We start from the raw sequence: 16,566 nt of genomic DNA, 5'->3' as shown, positions 1-16,566 counted from the left end.
TTATGACCCCTGAACTAATATGAAAAACCTGGAAATCCACTAAATTCAGAACCAATTTTATTTGGGTAGAGTGAACAAAGTAGTCCCATTTATAACTATGATGTACATCACAGTAGGCTGTTACATTCAGACTTTCACACTTAGAAAATATATATATTATGTACAGGAATTTGCAAATAGGTGTAAACATACAATATTTTAAGATACCAGTACATTCCAAACCAAAACTATCAGCAAGGCAAACACCTCAAAATTATTCCAGTCAGCTAGCATTCAGAATCTCTCTTAAATAAAGCAGCTTTTATGCTTGACATCATGTTGGTTTACTTACTATTAAAAATGAAGTTTCTTACTATAGATCAAATATCATAGTATCTGGCTATTTTGATACTTAAAAATAGGCACTGATTTCTAGAAGGAAATTTTCTTCTTACTGATATAATTGAGCCAATATGGCTGGTTTTGCTAGTACAAAGTAATCCAGTGCTGGAATAAGTCAAGACAATTTAAACTTAAGTCAAATGTATAAAGTTAGAATAGATACTGCAAAGCTGATTAAAATCTAGAAGCCTAAATAACTCACCATAAACCATACTGCAAACAGATCAGCTAAATTTCATTTAATCTCGTTTCTTCATCTAAATTATACAGATTACCCTCCTCTTCATCTTTACAATGTAGGTTTTGGCTATCTACTCCTGCCTAATCAACATAAAGGTATATTCGTGCAAATGACCTCATGCTATCTCATCCATGTAGCACGTCCAAGTCCTGCTACAGGTGGCATACCAGGTGGTGGAATTGGAGGTGGTACAGGTGGCTGTCCACCTGGAGGAACAGTAGGAGGGGGGTAACTAGCTGGTGGCATTCCCAGCCCTGGAGGTGGATGAGGTGGCACTGCATGAGTTGGAGGCAGTCTTGGAGGTGGGAAATTAGGGTTGTATGTAGGCGGAGGAGGATATCCAGGAGTAGGAGGTGGAATATTGGGTGGGGGGAAAGAAGCAGGGGGTGGAGGTGGAACTGGTGGTGGAGGGTTGGGAGGGTAGACATGAGGATGATATGGTAGATGAGCTGGTGGTCCATAGGCCGGTGGTAAAGCTCCGTATGTTGGTCCTTCTGTCTTCATCATTGACTGCAGACTCTGATAACCCTCCCCTGACATGTAAGAATTTGTAGTAGACATCCCTGTAATGTAACTGGTGGGGGGTGGGGGTGGGGGGCGGTGTGGTAGAGGGGGAGGTTGATGTCCTGGGGCAGGATGAGCAGGAGGAGGAATCTGGACCTTTGGCACATCTACTGAGTCCACAGTAGTAGATTGCTCTGGTTCTCCCATTGAAACCGCTGTTGTCAAAGGAGGCTTGCGCTCTGGAAAAGAAAATTTCATTTATTTTTTTGAAGGATAGTGGCAACAACAGCTTCTGAATACTTCATATTTTTCCTCCAGTTAAATTAGCAAAAGAGAACTCAACTTTCTAAGTCTCTGAACGCCATATGGTATCCAGTCAGACCATCTCAGGTCACTAAAAACCAACTAAGCTGCCTATCAAAGCTTCAAGGTCAGTTCTTCCCATTCTAAAAGTTCAATTCATTTTCTTATTACTATTTTTTATAATTTAAATATTGTTGTACAATCAGCAGAATTAACAGACTGGATGGATGGAATCACAACTAGTGGATTAAAAAGTCATAGGACTCGTGATACCAAAAATATTTAGTTCAGTGCTTTCACCTTCTTTAGTTCATGCCTCCTTTCTACCTCTTTGGTAGTCCAGGAGGTGGCCTGGAATTACCCTCTGCACTTCACCTGCCTCCCATATTGGGAAACATTATTTGAGAACACAGGCCAAAGTCTCAAGTCTTTAACGCTCAGTTCTAAAACCTGTTTACCAAAGAAAGAGAAAAAGAAAACCAAAGGGTAAGGAAGGACATGAAATCCGATCAGCTTTGCCCACTGATTAATTTCAGTGAACTTAGTACCTGACACTCTGGAGAAGTTCATAAAAATGTCAGCATTTTACAGAATTATAATTAGCCACTTCTGGAAAGAACATGCTTTAAGCAGTCTTCTCTTTAAATAAGAATTGTTTGTTTTCCCCTTCTAATGCAGACATTGTAAAGTAAGCAATACCACTAGGATGACTAACCTAACAGCAACCTGTCTGTATGGTCAGAGAGATTATTAGAACAACCAACAAAAAAGAGTTTGGGACATCTTGCTTGTATATATGAGCATCTACAACATTGTTCAATAGGAAAAGCTATTTAGAAACACATGCAGGGCAGTAATTTCTAGTGGCATACTACACTGTCACTGTTAAACAGAATTTGAGATAAATCCTCCTCCTAGTTCACTTGGTCAAGATGCATTCTTTGTTTTCACCTGACTTTTCATGGAGCTGCCCTTTATTTTGGTAATGTTTTAGCACTTGTACAATTACATCCTTGTATACACAAAGAGGAAAATTTCAGGTAACAAGGGAAATAAATCCATTACCTGCCTAAGTAGGATTTTAACAGCAAAAATGCCCTCTAGGAAAGCCACATAATTAAATCACACAAGGTGGGCATGCTGGCTGTGGTACTCCTGATTTCAGTGACTTCAAGCTCCTAAATTGTAGCAGGCAATAATTTCCTTATTTGCTCATTTTCAGAACCATTCTGGATGCAAGATGTGCACTCAAGATTTAACAACTGAAGGAATAATGAGCATGGTATTTAGAAAAATTGCATTCTTAATTAGATTTTAACAAATGAGAAAAATTGTCCTACTATATTTCAGGGCACTGCTTTTCTCTCTCCTAGTTCCCTGTAGAAGCTGTCATCTTACAGTTACATTATGGAGTATGGGCGGTGAAATATTTATGTCATATTTAAGGGTCACTGGAAGACAGCTAATGCATCAAGGCACTCGAAGCACATTTTTACAACAGTACAGTTTATTTTGCAAACATACAGCATGTGTGCAGTATTAGTGTTCCCTGGCAGAAAAAAATCCTCTTTTGAGGTACAGCAAAGAAAGCATCCTTCTGTGGTGGGTTTATTTGGTTTTGGTTTTGTTTGTTTTTTGTATTATTGTTTGGAAGTTGCACACCTGCAGAATTCCTGTACAACAGATATAACATGGAAAACTTCTATAGGACAGCTGAAGGCTGCTCTAGTAATCCAGTGTGACATCTATCATCATTTTGAGATCAAGAAGTTCCTTTTAGCCTGCTATTAACAATTAGTTTTCATCTTCTAGGCCTTTAACTGTTGCAGCTTTGTTTTGCCTTTATCCACCTAGTATAGTCTTGTTTCCATTGTAAGATTTTTACTTCTGTCTGGAAAAGCCTGTGCTACTGTGATGAAATTCCCTCTAGAGCTTATCAACCTTGTATTTTTACTTGCCAAGCAGATTAATCAAGGCAACAAACCCCTGCCACCACCTGAATGAAAAGCAAGGAAGTTAACAAGAATAAATGTTTTTAAGAAAATAAAAGCTTACCTGGAGGTGGATGTGCAGGAGGTATTGGTGGATGTGAAGTTTCAATTTTAGGAATTTTAGATGGTGGCGGTGGTTCTAAAAAACATTTGTCAGTTTGTGATTAGTTATTGCTCTGCAATATCTTCCAAATTCCAACTCTGCTCTCATGATAATGGTTATCATATCACATTACACTATGCAAGAGTACAGTGGAAATCCTATTTACGAGGTATGTTTAATAAAGAAAACTAAAATCAACACCTTTGCATAAATGAAGTATCACACACAAGTCTTACAAAAGAACGTATGCCTAAAAGTTCAAGTGACTTTGTAACTAGACACAAACTCCCAGTAACAGTATGTAAGTGAAGATGAGCAAGTGTATGCTTTCTAGCCCAAAACTTTAACTTGTAAGTAGTTGAACAGCTGTCAGAAGAAGCTGACCCTTGCTCAGCTAGGGAAATGTGTGTCATGAACCAAACAAAATAGTGATTGGACAGGGAGAGGAGGGAGAAGAGACAGCTGTCTGGAATCTATCTGCAGAGCTACAGGGGAATAAGTGCCAGGTTTCCTTAAGAAGTACATCCTAGGATCCTGAACTATGTTCCAAACCAGTAAAGTGAAGAAAAACCCCCAAATAAACAAAATAACCAGGGATGATCACTGCAGTGAGTCTACATTTCTTTCACTACACTATCTATTGACACAAAATGCCTTTTAGAGGCAGCCATGCTAACAACCAACTACAAACATCACTGATCACCAGGCACTTACTGTTAGTGGAGCTATTTAATGACATGGTACCTTCAGTCACTTCAGGGCCTCACAGCTTGCTGAACTATTCCCAAATGATGGAGTTACACATTGGAGTTATACATTGAGAGTTGAATAGTTTAGCAAGACTTCTCTGAATTGACTCTATTAAGTAACTCTTTGGGCACAGTTATACTCAATTTATTTTAAGTTTTGTAGTTAGGAACATTTTAAAAACAGTTATTGTATATATTTAAGGTACATTATCAGGATCAAAATAGTTTAGAACTGCCAAGCCTGTAAGCAGACAAACTAAGTGCTTGTCAGCAAATTACTTATTCTGGTTTAAGCAGTAAAATGGAAGCAACATGAATAGAATATTAATATTTACCTGCTGCCTTTGTTTCTTCTTTTGGAGATACAGCCTGTTTGAAAAAAAAAGGAAAAAAAAGATAAGAATAACACCATTGTAGTCAGTCTTTTCTCCCAGGTAAAAAGTGACAGGACAAGAAGAATTAGCCTCAAGGGAGGTTGTGCCAAGGGAGGTTTAGATTGGATATGAGGTAAAATTTCTTCATGGAAAGGGTGGTCAGGCATTGGAACAGGCTGCCCACAGAAATGGTTCAATCACCATCCCTGTAGGTATTCAAAAGATGTGTGGATATGGCATTTGGGAGCATGGTTTAGTGGTAGACTTGGCTGTGTTAATGACTGGAGTTGATGATCTTTAAGATCTTTTCCAACCTAATGCTTCTATAGTTTCTTACAACAAATGCAAGACAAACAAAGTCAAATCACACTGGGAAAGCCCAGCTTAACTAGCAGAATGAAAAGACTGGAAAAATAGCAGGTATTTTATATGCAGCATTTCCTGCTGTTCCCACTGCTGAGTATTACATCTCAGTTATTGTATTTATCATCCACTGCACATATGTCATGGTCCAGTTCACTGCTCACTGAGCTGAAAACAAGAGGCTTGGCCTCTGCTCCCAATTCTGCCTTGACCTGTCACTCAACCTTTCCCAAAATCACTTCAGGCTCTAATGCTTTATTTACCAGGACAGGAGGGCAGTGAAAGTGTTGCACAGCATAAAACATTTCAGAAGCCTTCAGATGGAAAGTATTGTATAAAATCTAAATGTTGTTCCAGGAAAAAAATGTATGCACACTGAACAAAACCCACAAACCTCACATCATCCTTCTAATCACAAATTTTTGGTTGGGTTTTTATTGTTTTGTTGGTTGTTCTTTCATTGCAGTTTTATGAAACAACCACAGATAAAGGAATAAAAAAATCTTCCCAGATTACATGGTCCCACTGAGATGGCTACTTCATAGTTTCTGAGAAAAGCAGAGAACTTCACTGAAATTTTAAGTACAACTATATTTAGACTGAATGAGGAAGGTCAGAGGGTTTCAGTACATAGCTTCTCTGTCTTTTCAATGAAAATGTTTTTTTAAGGGACTGTTTATCTCTAGTAGCTTTACCTGCACAAATTGTTCTGTTTCCCTCATTTCACTTCCCACAGCACACTTCAATCCAACTTGAACAGTACTTTTCCTTAATTCTTATGAGTATTCTCAAAATTTTTGGTGTCTAATTTTTGCCTGCTTGAGGCAACCTCATTGTTATATTCCTTTGATAGTCATTTCAATTTTTCAGACACCATCCAGCTGCTTTCCTGCTTTTTAAGGACAATCTTTATCTTACCATTTCAAATACACACAGTTTTTTCTTAGTGACTCTCATTGACTCATCTGCTGCCTTCATTTTACTTGGATGGCCTTTTCTTGACTTTCTAGCACTAAATTCCATGCCCATAAAACTGCAGCTCTCCCTGCACTTTCAAATAGAAGCTAATCACTACTTGTTGGAACTTTTCCAAAAATCACTGATTTTGTGAAGTCAGTTGATCACTTCAGGTGACAGGCAATTCAATTACTGTGCACTTGTTAAGATAGAGCAATATTCAAAAAACAACATCGAGGTACATCATTACAGTAGAACAAGAAACTGGAGCAAAATAACTCATGACAGAAAAAACAAATACCAATTTAAACTGCATTTATGCTAAAGAAAAAAAGAAGAATCAAGCAGCCAGAATTCTCCAACAACAGCAACTGCTAAAATAGAGATGAGCATTTATTTGGTCATTCTACTGCACTGTAGTTTGTACTGCCCCAGCCAGAACACCTGAGGGTCATAATGAACAATAATAAATTATCAACATGATCTACTGTCAGGCTGGTGGATATTTAATACCTTCAGCTGAATCGACACAATGGAACTGCTCCTTTACTGCTGTTTCTATGAGCAATAAAATTGTCCCCACAACAATTTCTAGTTTAATCCAAATGAAAATACTATTTACATTTAATGATTCACCAGTATATTTTTAGTGAAATTAACTGAAAATTCAAGCACTCTTCACCACTAGAGATGTAGAGGATATGCAGATGCTTTAGACATCTGATATGGGTCTGTAAGTCATGGGCCAATGCTTCAGCTGCTTGAAAGCATCTTTGCTCAGTAGAAGGTAATGAAAGCTATAAGAGTTCATGTAAATTGAAAATCTGGCCTCCAGGAACAAAGGGTATTTCTGTTCTGCACAAACCAAAGGAGAAGTCATGCAAAGCCCTATTTATAGAAGCAGGCAAAGATTTTAAGTAAGGTTTATGGTACATCTAACTCAAGAACATTCTAGAAGCACCAAGTAAAATCTTTCAAACATCACACATCTTATTCTCCCAGACTGCTTTCTGGATAAAGAACAATTTTGGATCACCACATTTAATTTTCTCAAATTCATGCTGCTTGTGCTGTATCCCTACAAAATTCCTCTGAGTTTTGAAACACCCTTTGCTTTTTATTTGTTGCAAAACACCCTTTGCTTTTTATTTGTTGTGGCTGCTTACAGTGTATCTACTGTTTTTTTTCCTTGATTATTCAGTGATAAACCTCAAACTAATTTCAGGAAAAGATAAGTTTCACTGATGGCTTGACCAGAGGTGACTGTTCAAGAACAATAGCTACTACCCATGCAAAAGCATCACTTTTTTCCACAAGATACTTCATTAACATATGGGATGGGGCAAAATCAGTAGTACTGTAATGGTAGAGCCTGAATTACAGGAATGAACAACCATTTCTAACAACTTAGACAGCACACATAGGACCAAAATTGTTATTTATGAACAGTTTCTGATATGCCAAACTGTCCCAGGCATTTTTGTTGAAGAAAAATAGTAAGAGATCCTACAGATCTGAAAACTCAAGCAGAATTACTTATAAAGAACTCTTCACACTTTTCAAGCTAATCAACAATATCCTGAACAATGCTAAAGTTCAGTGCAACAACTACAAATTTCAGAGCAGGTCTTTTCCTCTAGTAAGCTCTATCCTGTGCTTACAAGACCAAGATTTCACAGAGTTATATTTTTGTCTTTTTTGGAGTCTGCCATCTGGAAGATGCTGCACTTTTCCAATTCCATTTCATTCCAATATTTGCTGCTTACTCCAAGTTTGTTTTGTTTTGTTTTGTTTTTTTTTTTTGGTTTTTTTTGGTTTTTTTTTTTTTTTTTTTTTTTTTTTTTTTTTTTTTTTTTTTTTTTTTTTTTTTTTTTTTTTTTTTTTTTTTTTTTTTTTTTTTTTGTTGTTTTGTTTTGTTTTGGTTTTTTTTTGTTTGTTTGTTGTTTTGGTTTTTTTTCCTCTGATGTCTGTTCTCTAGTTTGGGCATGCATTAATTGCAAGTTGGAGCAAAAGTTAGAACAAAATTTACAACCTAAATGGACTTGTTCCAAAGATTGTACTTCTGAAAACACTCCTGTTGCTAAGTACACACGAAAGAAGACTTGGGTAACACTTTTTTTTAAACTTACAAGCGGAAAAAAAAACCCAAACAGAAATATACATTAAAATCTGAAAGCTTCATTTGAACTTGATGGCTGTTGAAAAGCGCTCAGACTACTCGTGACACTATCCAACTGCTAATGTAGCTTCTTATTTTCAATTATGATGTGATATTGTGGACAAAGTGAGGCTATAAAATCTGATGATATATAGGCTGTGACTGTTAAAGGATTATTTTAAAATACTTTTCTTTCAAGAATTTTGACATAACCTTAGAAGTCACTATTCTCTTAAGATTAGTAATCAGAGTCAAATAATGCCTTCATCAGCATTGTGCACATCTCTACATTCAGGTGCAGCACAAGAAACCCTCCCTAAATTAAACCTGCTTAATAGAGAACACAATGAAGTCTGATAGCCCAGAACCACAAGCACTGAGAACCTGAACAGCTCATGTTGACTGCAAAGCCTCTCCATGGCTTTTGGCTCAAGTGGAATAAGAATGTCACATGTCAGAACTGTAAAAGCTGTTCAGCATTAACAAAGTTGCCACATAAACAAGGAAAATCAACTACATAAAAGTAATTGCAAGGCTCATTCTTCAGATCAGCCTGAAAATAAATTGCAAGTTAAAGTTCAACTTACTGCTGGTCTTTTAATCTGTCTAGGAGGACTTGACTGAGGAGAGGGCTTTTTAGATTGCTGTGCTTGTGTTTGCTGCTGCTGCTGCTGTTGCTGTGCTGACTGCTGAGACTCTTTTTGCTGCTGTGTCTGGGATTGCTCTGAACTCTGGGATTGCTGTGACTGCTGTACTGTAGGTGCCTGGGGTGTAGACTGAAGAGATGGTGGCTGCTGCAACTGATGAGGAGTATGATGAGGCATTTGCTGTTTTCCCTGTGAGTATAGATCCAGGATCTGATGGCAGATATCTTAATAAGAAAGAAAGAAAATTCCAAAGTATTACAACCTTATAATGTACAAGTATATAACACAATTATCAAATCTGATTTTTACTGGACATCAACTTTGGAAAAATTCATTGCAAATATTACTCATCATAATAATGAATGAAATAACTTTTTAAAAGTAGATTAATTTTCAACTTATACTTGCATTTCTGAGTTTCTTCTGCCTATCCTGAGCAATATGTACATGTATATGCACACATTTCAGAAGAAGAACACAGTGTCTTGGTAATAACACACTGTATGTCATTACTGTGTGTCTGGAGAGCCAGGTAACCACACTCCCAGGACAGTAATACAGCAAGAAAGCAAGTGGAAGATTATATGTTAAAACATACATGTCTTCTTAGGCCAGTCAAAAAAGTTTTAGGAAACTAAGCAAAGGATTAAATTTTTCTTCCAACATGTTAGGAGCTAAAGGTCCCCCTTAATCTATTCATCATTCATGGTACATGACAAAAAACCTTCTATCCTAGCATAATTTGGTCAAAGAGAACAATTATCAATGGGAAAACTGCTGGAAATCCGGCTCCATTAGCTCCAGTGTTTGTAGAAACACTTATATAAAATGGGGAGTAGATAATAATTTAAAAAATAGAAAACACATCATGACAATTCTAGCTAATTGGATGTGTTATAAACTAAACAAACTGTAAAGCAAACATTGAACAAAGACTAATGATGATTAAATATGCTTCTAAGCTAAGCTAGTTCAATTTAAAACCTGATTAAGGCACAGCACATACAAGCTGAGTTACATACTCGACACAAGATTATTTTGACTGAAACATAGATAAAAAGCTATTTGCATTTATTTATGACCTAGGCCACACAGTTACAAGAAATGTGGTGGGAAATGGTTTTCATACCTTCCAAAACATCAACAGGAACATCTTGGACAAACTGCTCCCACCATCGCCTGTACATTGGTTTGGATGTCCATTCCTGTATTTCAAACTTACACAAACGGCCTGCTAAGTACATGACTGCAACAGCTATGATCTCAGGCTCCCACTGCAGGGACAGGGTAGTGCAGAGGCTGCAACAGAAAATAAACGAAGCAAAACGTAACCCTGCAAATTACCTGATTGTCCAAAGGCACTTTAATGTACAGGGTATAAAATCCCACCACAATTCTAACTTCTCAGGCAATTTTAATTATGAGCCTTGTTAAACAAAAGAGTTTACAAAACTAATTTCTGAACTACTACTGTCATGAAATCAGGTCCCAAATCAGATTTTAGAGCTTCCAAAATGTTTGTCAATCAAATGTAAACAAATACTAAAAAACCCCCAAAACCCCACAGAACAGCCAACAAGAATCTGAAAAGCAGCTTGTCAAGCACAAGTTTTAGATCAACATATAAAAGGTTATCTCTTGAATAGCCTTTGTTAAAGCTAATGCTAAAATAATTCACATTATTGGATTATTGACATTAACTAAGTTTCTGTCATAATCAATTACTATTTCTTGATATCAATTTTAAATGATGAAATATTTTTTCTCTCTTTTCTCCATAGATTCTGTAGCATATAATCTGTTTACAGAATTTTAAATCCAGCCAGCCAGCTGAATTTCCATGAATTCACTCCAGCTGTATAAGAACAGAACCCTTTACTCTAAAGGCCTGTAGTGCAAAGCACAGAATTATTTTCCCAGGATCCAAAAACAAAGTAAACTTCTAACATGGTGCTTATTAACTAAGCACAATATAGGCTCCTCAGAATAGAGGTAATTATTATGCATGACTTGAAACAACCCCTCCAACTTCATGCAAGTGTCTTCCTGAAGTGCATTTTAATTGTTAGGTCTTTAAAATATTAAACATTATCTAATTCCAAGTACAATGGTGTCCAAATTTTGATGGATAAGTTACAGTACTTTGACAGGCTTAACAGTGACAGTTATGCCATAATTTTGTTCTACCTGTAAGACCATAATCTGCAAGACTGACAGCAGCTGAAGTAAACATCTCTTGAGATCCACATTAATTTGGTCAAATTAATTTGGAGAGTTTACAAAATCTGAACCCACAAAGGGCTAATTCAAATCAGGCATATGATTAAAAATACACCTCTTTTTTATGATGTTTTACTGATGTAGGCATGACTGAAAGCCATGTATTCACAATTTCTGGACAGTCAGACTACTTAAGACATTTTCTTAAGGGTTTACTATGGAAACAAAAAGTAATATTCAAGTCTTTAATAAATTAACTAGCCCAGCTCTGTAGAATCCTCCTGGACAAGACTAAAGTGTGTCAAGTTGTTTTGTTTTTCTTTTCAATACCACATGAGAAATGCTTTTACACACAATCCCATCAATTAATGTGATTCTTACAAGTTCATTATTCAAGAAATTGTAAATCCAGTGCTAAAAACTGTATTCCTCAGTGAATTTAATGGCTACTTCACTATTACCAAAATATCACATTAAAAATATATTGATGGAATTGAGAAGTGACTTAGTTTTTTCAGAATGTACAATATATCACAGATTTGGCAAGAAGCTGGTTTGTATTCTGGAGATTAAGAATTTAAGCCTTTTCAAACAGTAAGTTTCTTTTTAATGCAGCACTCAATTAGTGCCACAACATTGCAGAGATCTTTACTGGTCCACTTCATACTCATTCCAGATTCTGTATTCAATGGAACTATCATGGTAATGATGGAAAGAAAAACTGAGGAACCAAGAAAACATGTAACAAGCATTAAAAAAAATTGAGTATTTGTCAAAAATATATCCAATACCAGAACAATGTAAGCAACAGTAACTATTTCACTTTCAGGATGCTTCCTAGGTATATCTTACCTGTCATTGACAAATGTCCATGCCATTTGAACCAGTTTTTGAATTTTGTTTTTGTCTCCTGAAAAACAATCAGAAAAAAAATAGGACATAAAATTAGGAGGGACAAACAGCTGGAAGTAGAACATTCTTGCACTGTTAATATATTAAGTTCTGGAAATCAATAACAGGCATTACTTGCTCATCCTGCCAATAATTTACCTTTGAGTTGTTTGGCATACTTGAGAAGAAATTGGTATGGATGTTCCACTTGCAAATCAAACTTTATTGTTTGTAGTAAGATTCTTTCAAGTACCATCACTTCTTCCTATAGAGAGTTACAAGGTAACCACAGTATTATTTCTTCTTTCACTCAAAAATACTTTATATGCTAGTACAGGGCATGACTTCAGAGCACCTCCAGGCAGCCACGTTTGTCTACAAGGAGAACAGAAAGCTCTCCAACTTGCAATATTATTTTAAACTCAGATACCTTTTCTTCACATTTATTTGAGTGAGGACAGTGGATGTGATGTTTAAAATCCCTATTCCTCTGCAGAGGAATGAACTGACCTAGACACAGCATGAAATTGCCAGATACACAATCACAACAAAAAATACAAGCTCTACAACATTTCACTCAAAAATTTCAAGTCCTTCTACTATTTAAAATAATCAAATTTTAAGTGAAGCATAGTTTTGCTAAGACAATGCTGTAAACAAGAAACTTCTCAATATTTCTGAGATCTAGTTTTCTTATTTAAGATTCTCTATTAACTACTTCCTAAAATCCCAGTCAGATGATTTGTCTCAGTAACACTTCTTGCTCTGGTGGAAATTACTTAAATTTACTTTAATTTGCAAAATAATATCAGAATTTACATGAAATAAAATGCAAACTTTTAATGAAAACAATTATTCCAGTAAGCTCCCAAAGCTACTTTTATTAGGAAAAATTACTTTTATAGCTACCAACCACATTACCCAGAAGAGCAATAAATGCATGCTGAACATCTAATTTAATTTAGAACTGAAAATCAGTCAATGCCTTATTGAGTGTGTGTCACTTTACTACAGTATAACAGGATGAAATCAATTTCAACATGAGTATTTTTACCTTTGGGTCATCTCCAAACTGCCCAAACTGTACATCATTTAGCAAGCTACGAGCTGTTTTAATTATGTCTTTACATTTCTTGGGTGTTTCTTCAACTTTTCCTGCTAGGAAGAGACAGCAGGCTCCTGTCACCTAAAAAAAGGCAAGCACTTTCACAAAGTGGTCTGCATGTAGATATGCAATACAGTGTAGCATTATAAAAGCACTGCCAGTTTCCATTAACAGTACTGTAGAAGTCTCCCAGGAAAGACTTAATGGGCATACTAATTTCTATTTTAATATAGTGTTAAACTTTTATTTTCTTAGAAGAAAAATACAGAATTTGGAGGACTGTCTATTTTACACTTGAAGGTCAGAAACCCAAAGCACAATTTGTCCCGGTTCAATGTTATCTGTCAAGCAGTTTTAAAACTATGTAACTTCTTTTTTTCTTTCAGCTAATACAGAAGTGCCAGCACTACAGCTTCTACTCCTAAAGAACAATATCAGCAAGTCATAACTGCAATGTCAATACATTTTTGAGCATAAACAGAAATGTGTAAACAATGAACTTTAAGCTGTAATAATTAAAAGAAAAAATGCCAATTTTCCATCTTTCTGTAGTGAACAGCAATTGTAGCACCCAAGTGACTAATCACTATTTCAAATAGTCCCTGCCTAGTGCAATCATTAAATTAAGTCATCTAAATACTTACATATCTTGGGAACTGTTTGAAGGAATGAAACATGTAAAACCGATGGAAATAAATTATTCCAGTTGCTAGAGTGTCATAATGTCTGTGGTGCAGATTAAGGACTTTCAAACAACACATAAAACAAATGTAAAACCAAACATGCACAATGAATTCTGCTTTATCAAGTACTTCAAGTAATTGGTTCTTCAGTGACCAGTTAGAAAACACTGCAAGTAAAACAGGAGCTTTAGGGGAAAAAAAAAAGGCACAAAAGCCCTTAAAGCTGTGTAAATACTGTGATCAGGTCCAGACGCAGCTGATATCTAAAGCATTTGTTGTAAGTGTGCAAAGTCCTGACTGTATTTACAAGAGGATGCACATAAGGTCACCCCTGGGTTTTACCATACCTGCCTCAGAGAAGGTCAAATCCAGCAGTAGGTACACGAAGGAACAGAACAATTATCACTTCACATTCAAGTGCTGGCATGGAGGAAAGTTACTATTCACACCCATAAATGCAAATCAAATCTGAACATCCTCCATATTCTTCACTTTAGGGCAAGTAAAAATTTTGTCTTCACCATGCTTTATTAAAGAGAGAACTAAGGAGATTAAAGGGAGCATAGGAATATAGGAAGCAGAAAATTTCAGTGGCTAAGAGGGTGTGGGACAGTCTGGAGAATTACACACAGCTGTAAATCCCAAACTAATGAAACAAAAAAACATCCACCGAGGACCAAGACTGGGGAGGCAGAGGTTAGAAGCCTCAAAGGCACAATCTAGAAAGCTGGGGGAAAAATTCAAAATTTGAGAAGTCATGTACATTCATATACTGAAACAGTTTCATAACTCACAGAATTTACTCTTAATTGGAAAGTATGTATCATCTTACTTCCAAATCGGAACCTTGTTTATTCCCATGAATGGATAGAAATTGTGTAGGAACACATTACATCAAAAGGCACTCCAACACAAATATATTTTTGACTAGCACTTAAACATCTGAACAGCTGAGCATGTCACATTTGTTGTATATTTTATTCTGAAATCTCACTATTCATAAAGACATTTCACACCAACATGAGTGTAAAGGATACAGCCCTAAACGTGTTCCCACGTCGAATATGAATCTGGCCCCTTCCCTGCGGTATCGTGCCTCTGTAGCTGGATCAAGCCCTTCAAGCTGTGATGGTGTGTGTGCCAAATCTTTCTTATCCCAGTACCAGCATGGTTTTGTATGGTCCAGGTTTGCCAAGTTTACAGAAGGGCTGGAATTTTCTTTATTCTCCTTCATTTATTAAAACAGAATTGTCTTTGCTGTTTAAATTTTCAAAAATGAAGTCTTCAGAGAGTCACTTCAGGACCTTGAAGAAAAGAAAGAATTAATTCTTTAAAAATAGAGAGAACTGTCTTCTGAAGTTCCTGCTCAAAGAGGAGTAAAGAAGAATAGTGCTTAGCCGTGCCTGCTGGAAAGAACTTTTTCCTATGCTCAAAGACAAGGAATAAAGAACTTTGCCTTTAGCCTCCCTCTATATTGCAAATACAATCAAAGAAAAAGCCATAAGTTTTACCCTTGCTATTACCTGTTTAATAAGGAAACTTCAAGAATACATCTCCAACAATATCTGCTATTTCTCAGCAGAACAACTTCCATCTACTTTGTCAATAAAACTAGGAAAAAACAGTTCAGTGATGGCTGTAGAAAGATTTGGAAAGTTAGGGGGATTAGCTGACTATAGGAAAGGCCCTGGTGAGGTGAGCCTTAAATACCTGCCTGCTCCCAGGGATACCCTGAGCAGCAACCACTTGGCAGAAGCTTTGTAAAGTGATCTGTACTTGCATTACTTAAAGAAAAAAATGTATCCGTGTTCTTTCACGTACCAAGACTGAGACAACTAATTGAGTTTACAGAGTAAGGCAGCATCTAAAATCATCCCCCAAAGAAGGCAACCAAATACACCCCAAGAGTCTCCTACTTGCCTGTGTTTACCAGCACTTGGTGCATAGAGATGCAGATCACAGAGCTCTGCAGGCATCTTTCTGGTGTTTGAATTATGACTGACATTCAGCCATGCCTCAGCTTAAAGAATGAGCAGTCGCTGCCTTTATTTCTTTCAGGCACAAACCCGCTCTTACTCCAATTCAATCAGCTACAGATACTACTCACAGATTACTACAGTCACCTGCAAAGGTTTGCATAACAGACAGTCATTAACATATGATGCAATATACTCGCTCTAAGCAAGCCAGTCACAGGAAGACCCAAACTTAAAACTCTTAAAATCAGCTATTACTTTTCGAGACGTTTCCCCTCCGAAAACGGAAGGAAGATCACGCGAACAGCCACAGAACGACTACAGCACCTCGCTCACCTTCAAAAAGTTTCTCTTTTTCAGAATAAAGGAAACTGTCTTTGCCTCACGGTGGTTTTGGAATCACCTTCACAACTCGTGGTATCGGTCACACACAGATCTAAATTCTGCCACAAGAAAAAGTAAATGGCTACTAAAAACTATTTCCAGAATCAACAAAAGCGCGCCAGGCCACGACCAAACATTCCCATCACATTTACTAGAAAGCTGCTATTTTTTATAACTGTAACGATCCTTTTTCCTCACGAGATATTTTGCTTTCTAACTTCTAGAGCGCTTAAAACCCAATTAACAGTAAAAGCGCCTGAAGCGACAAGATCTGTTTCTATAAAGGAGCGAACGCATTTCCGAATACGGAACCAGGAATTCAAATCATCACCCGCCAACATCTTAAACGAACAATTTTAAACGTCCCAATCCACATCGCAACGCCCGACAGTAATAAGTTTTCCCTGCCTTTTTACGCACCCCAATAAAGTAGAAGAGAGTTCCAGAGCTCGCCGCGGCTTTTCCATACCTTACCTGAGCCGAACGCACGGACCGCGGCTCCGCCCCTGCAGCCCCAGCCGGGCCGGAGATGCTCG

At 36.9% G+C, this 16,566-nt stretch overlaps 1 protein-coding gene across 2 annotated transcripts; it reads right to left on the bottom strand.

Moving 5' to 3' along the window:
* Positions 1-40: 40 nt before the first annotated feature.
* Positions 41-16,556, bottom strand: CCNK (cyclin K). 2 transcript variants are annotated; one of them, XM_031066347.1, is made up of 11 exons: positions 16,505-16,556; positions 14,708-14,974; positions 13,632-13,713; positions 12,937-13,068; positions 12,042-12,147; positions 11,844-11,901; positions 9,901-10,070; positions 8,712-8,995; positions 4,608-4,641; positions 3,485-3,559; positions 41-1,365 (listed from the first exon to the last, which is right to left on the bottom strand). In XM_031066347.1, exons 2-11 carry the CDS (start codon positions 14,902-14,904, stop codon positions 743-745), a joined length of 1,761 nt encoding a protein of 586 aa, XP_030922207.1. In that variant the 5' UTR covers positions 14,905-14,974; positions 16,505-16,556; the 3' UTR covers positions 41-742. The 2 variants fall into 2 exon arrangements, with proteins under 2 accessions (XP_030922207.1, XP_005417934.1); XM_005417877.3 differs by lacking the exon at positions 16,505-16,556 and adding an exon at positions 15,983-16,099.
* Positions 16,557-16,566: the final 10 nt, after the last annotated feature.

The sequence above is a fragment of the Geospiza fortis genome, unplaced genomic scaffold (genome assembly GCF_000277835.1).
Source record: "Geospiza fortis unplaced genomic scaffold, GeoFor_1.0 scaffold23, whole genome shotgun sequence".
NCBI lineage: Eukaryota > Metazoa > Chordata > Aves > Passeriformes > Thraupidae > Geospiza > Geospiza fortis.
This window is presented reverse-complemented; position numbering and strand designations above follow the sequence as displayed.

Coding starts and splice junctions, on each gene's coding strand:
- CCNK (XM_031066347.1), bottom strand. CDS start 14,904: ATGAAGGAGAATAAAGAAAATTCCAGCCCTTCTGTAAACTTGGCAAAC. Junction 13,714..14,707: donor GTGGGAACACGTTTAGGGCT/GTATCCTTTACA, acceptor TCTGCACCACAG/ACATTATGACACTCTAGCAA. Junction 3,560..4,607: donor AGAAGAAACAAAGGCAGCAG/GTAAATATTAAT, acceptor AATGTTTTTTAG/AACCACCGCCACCATCTAAA.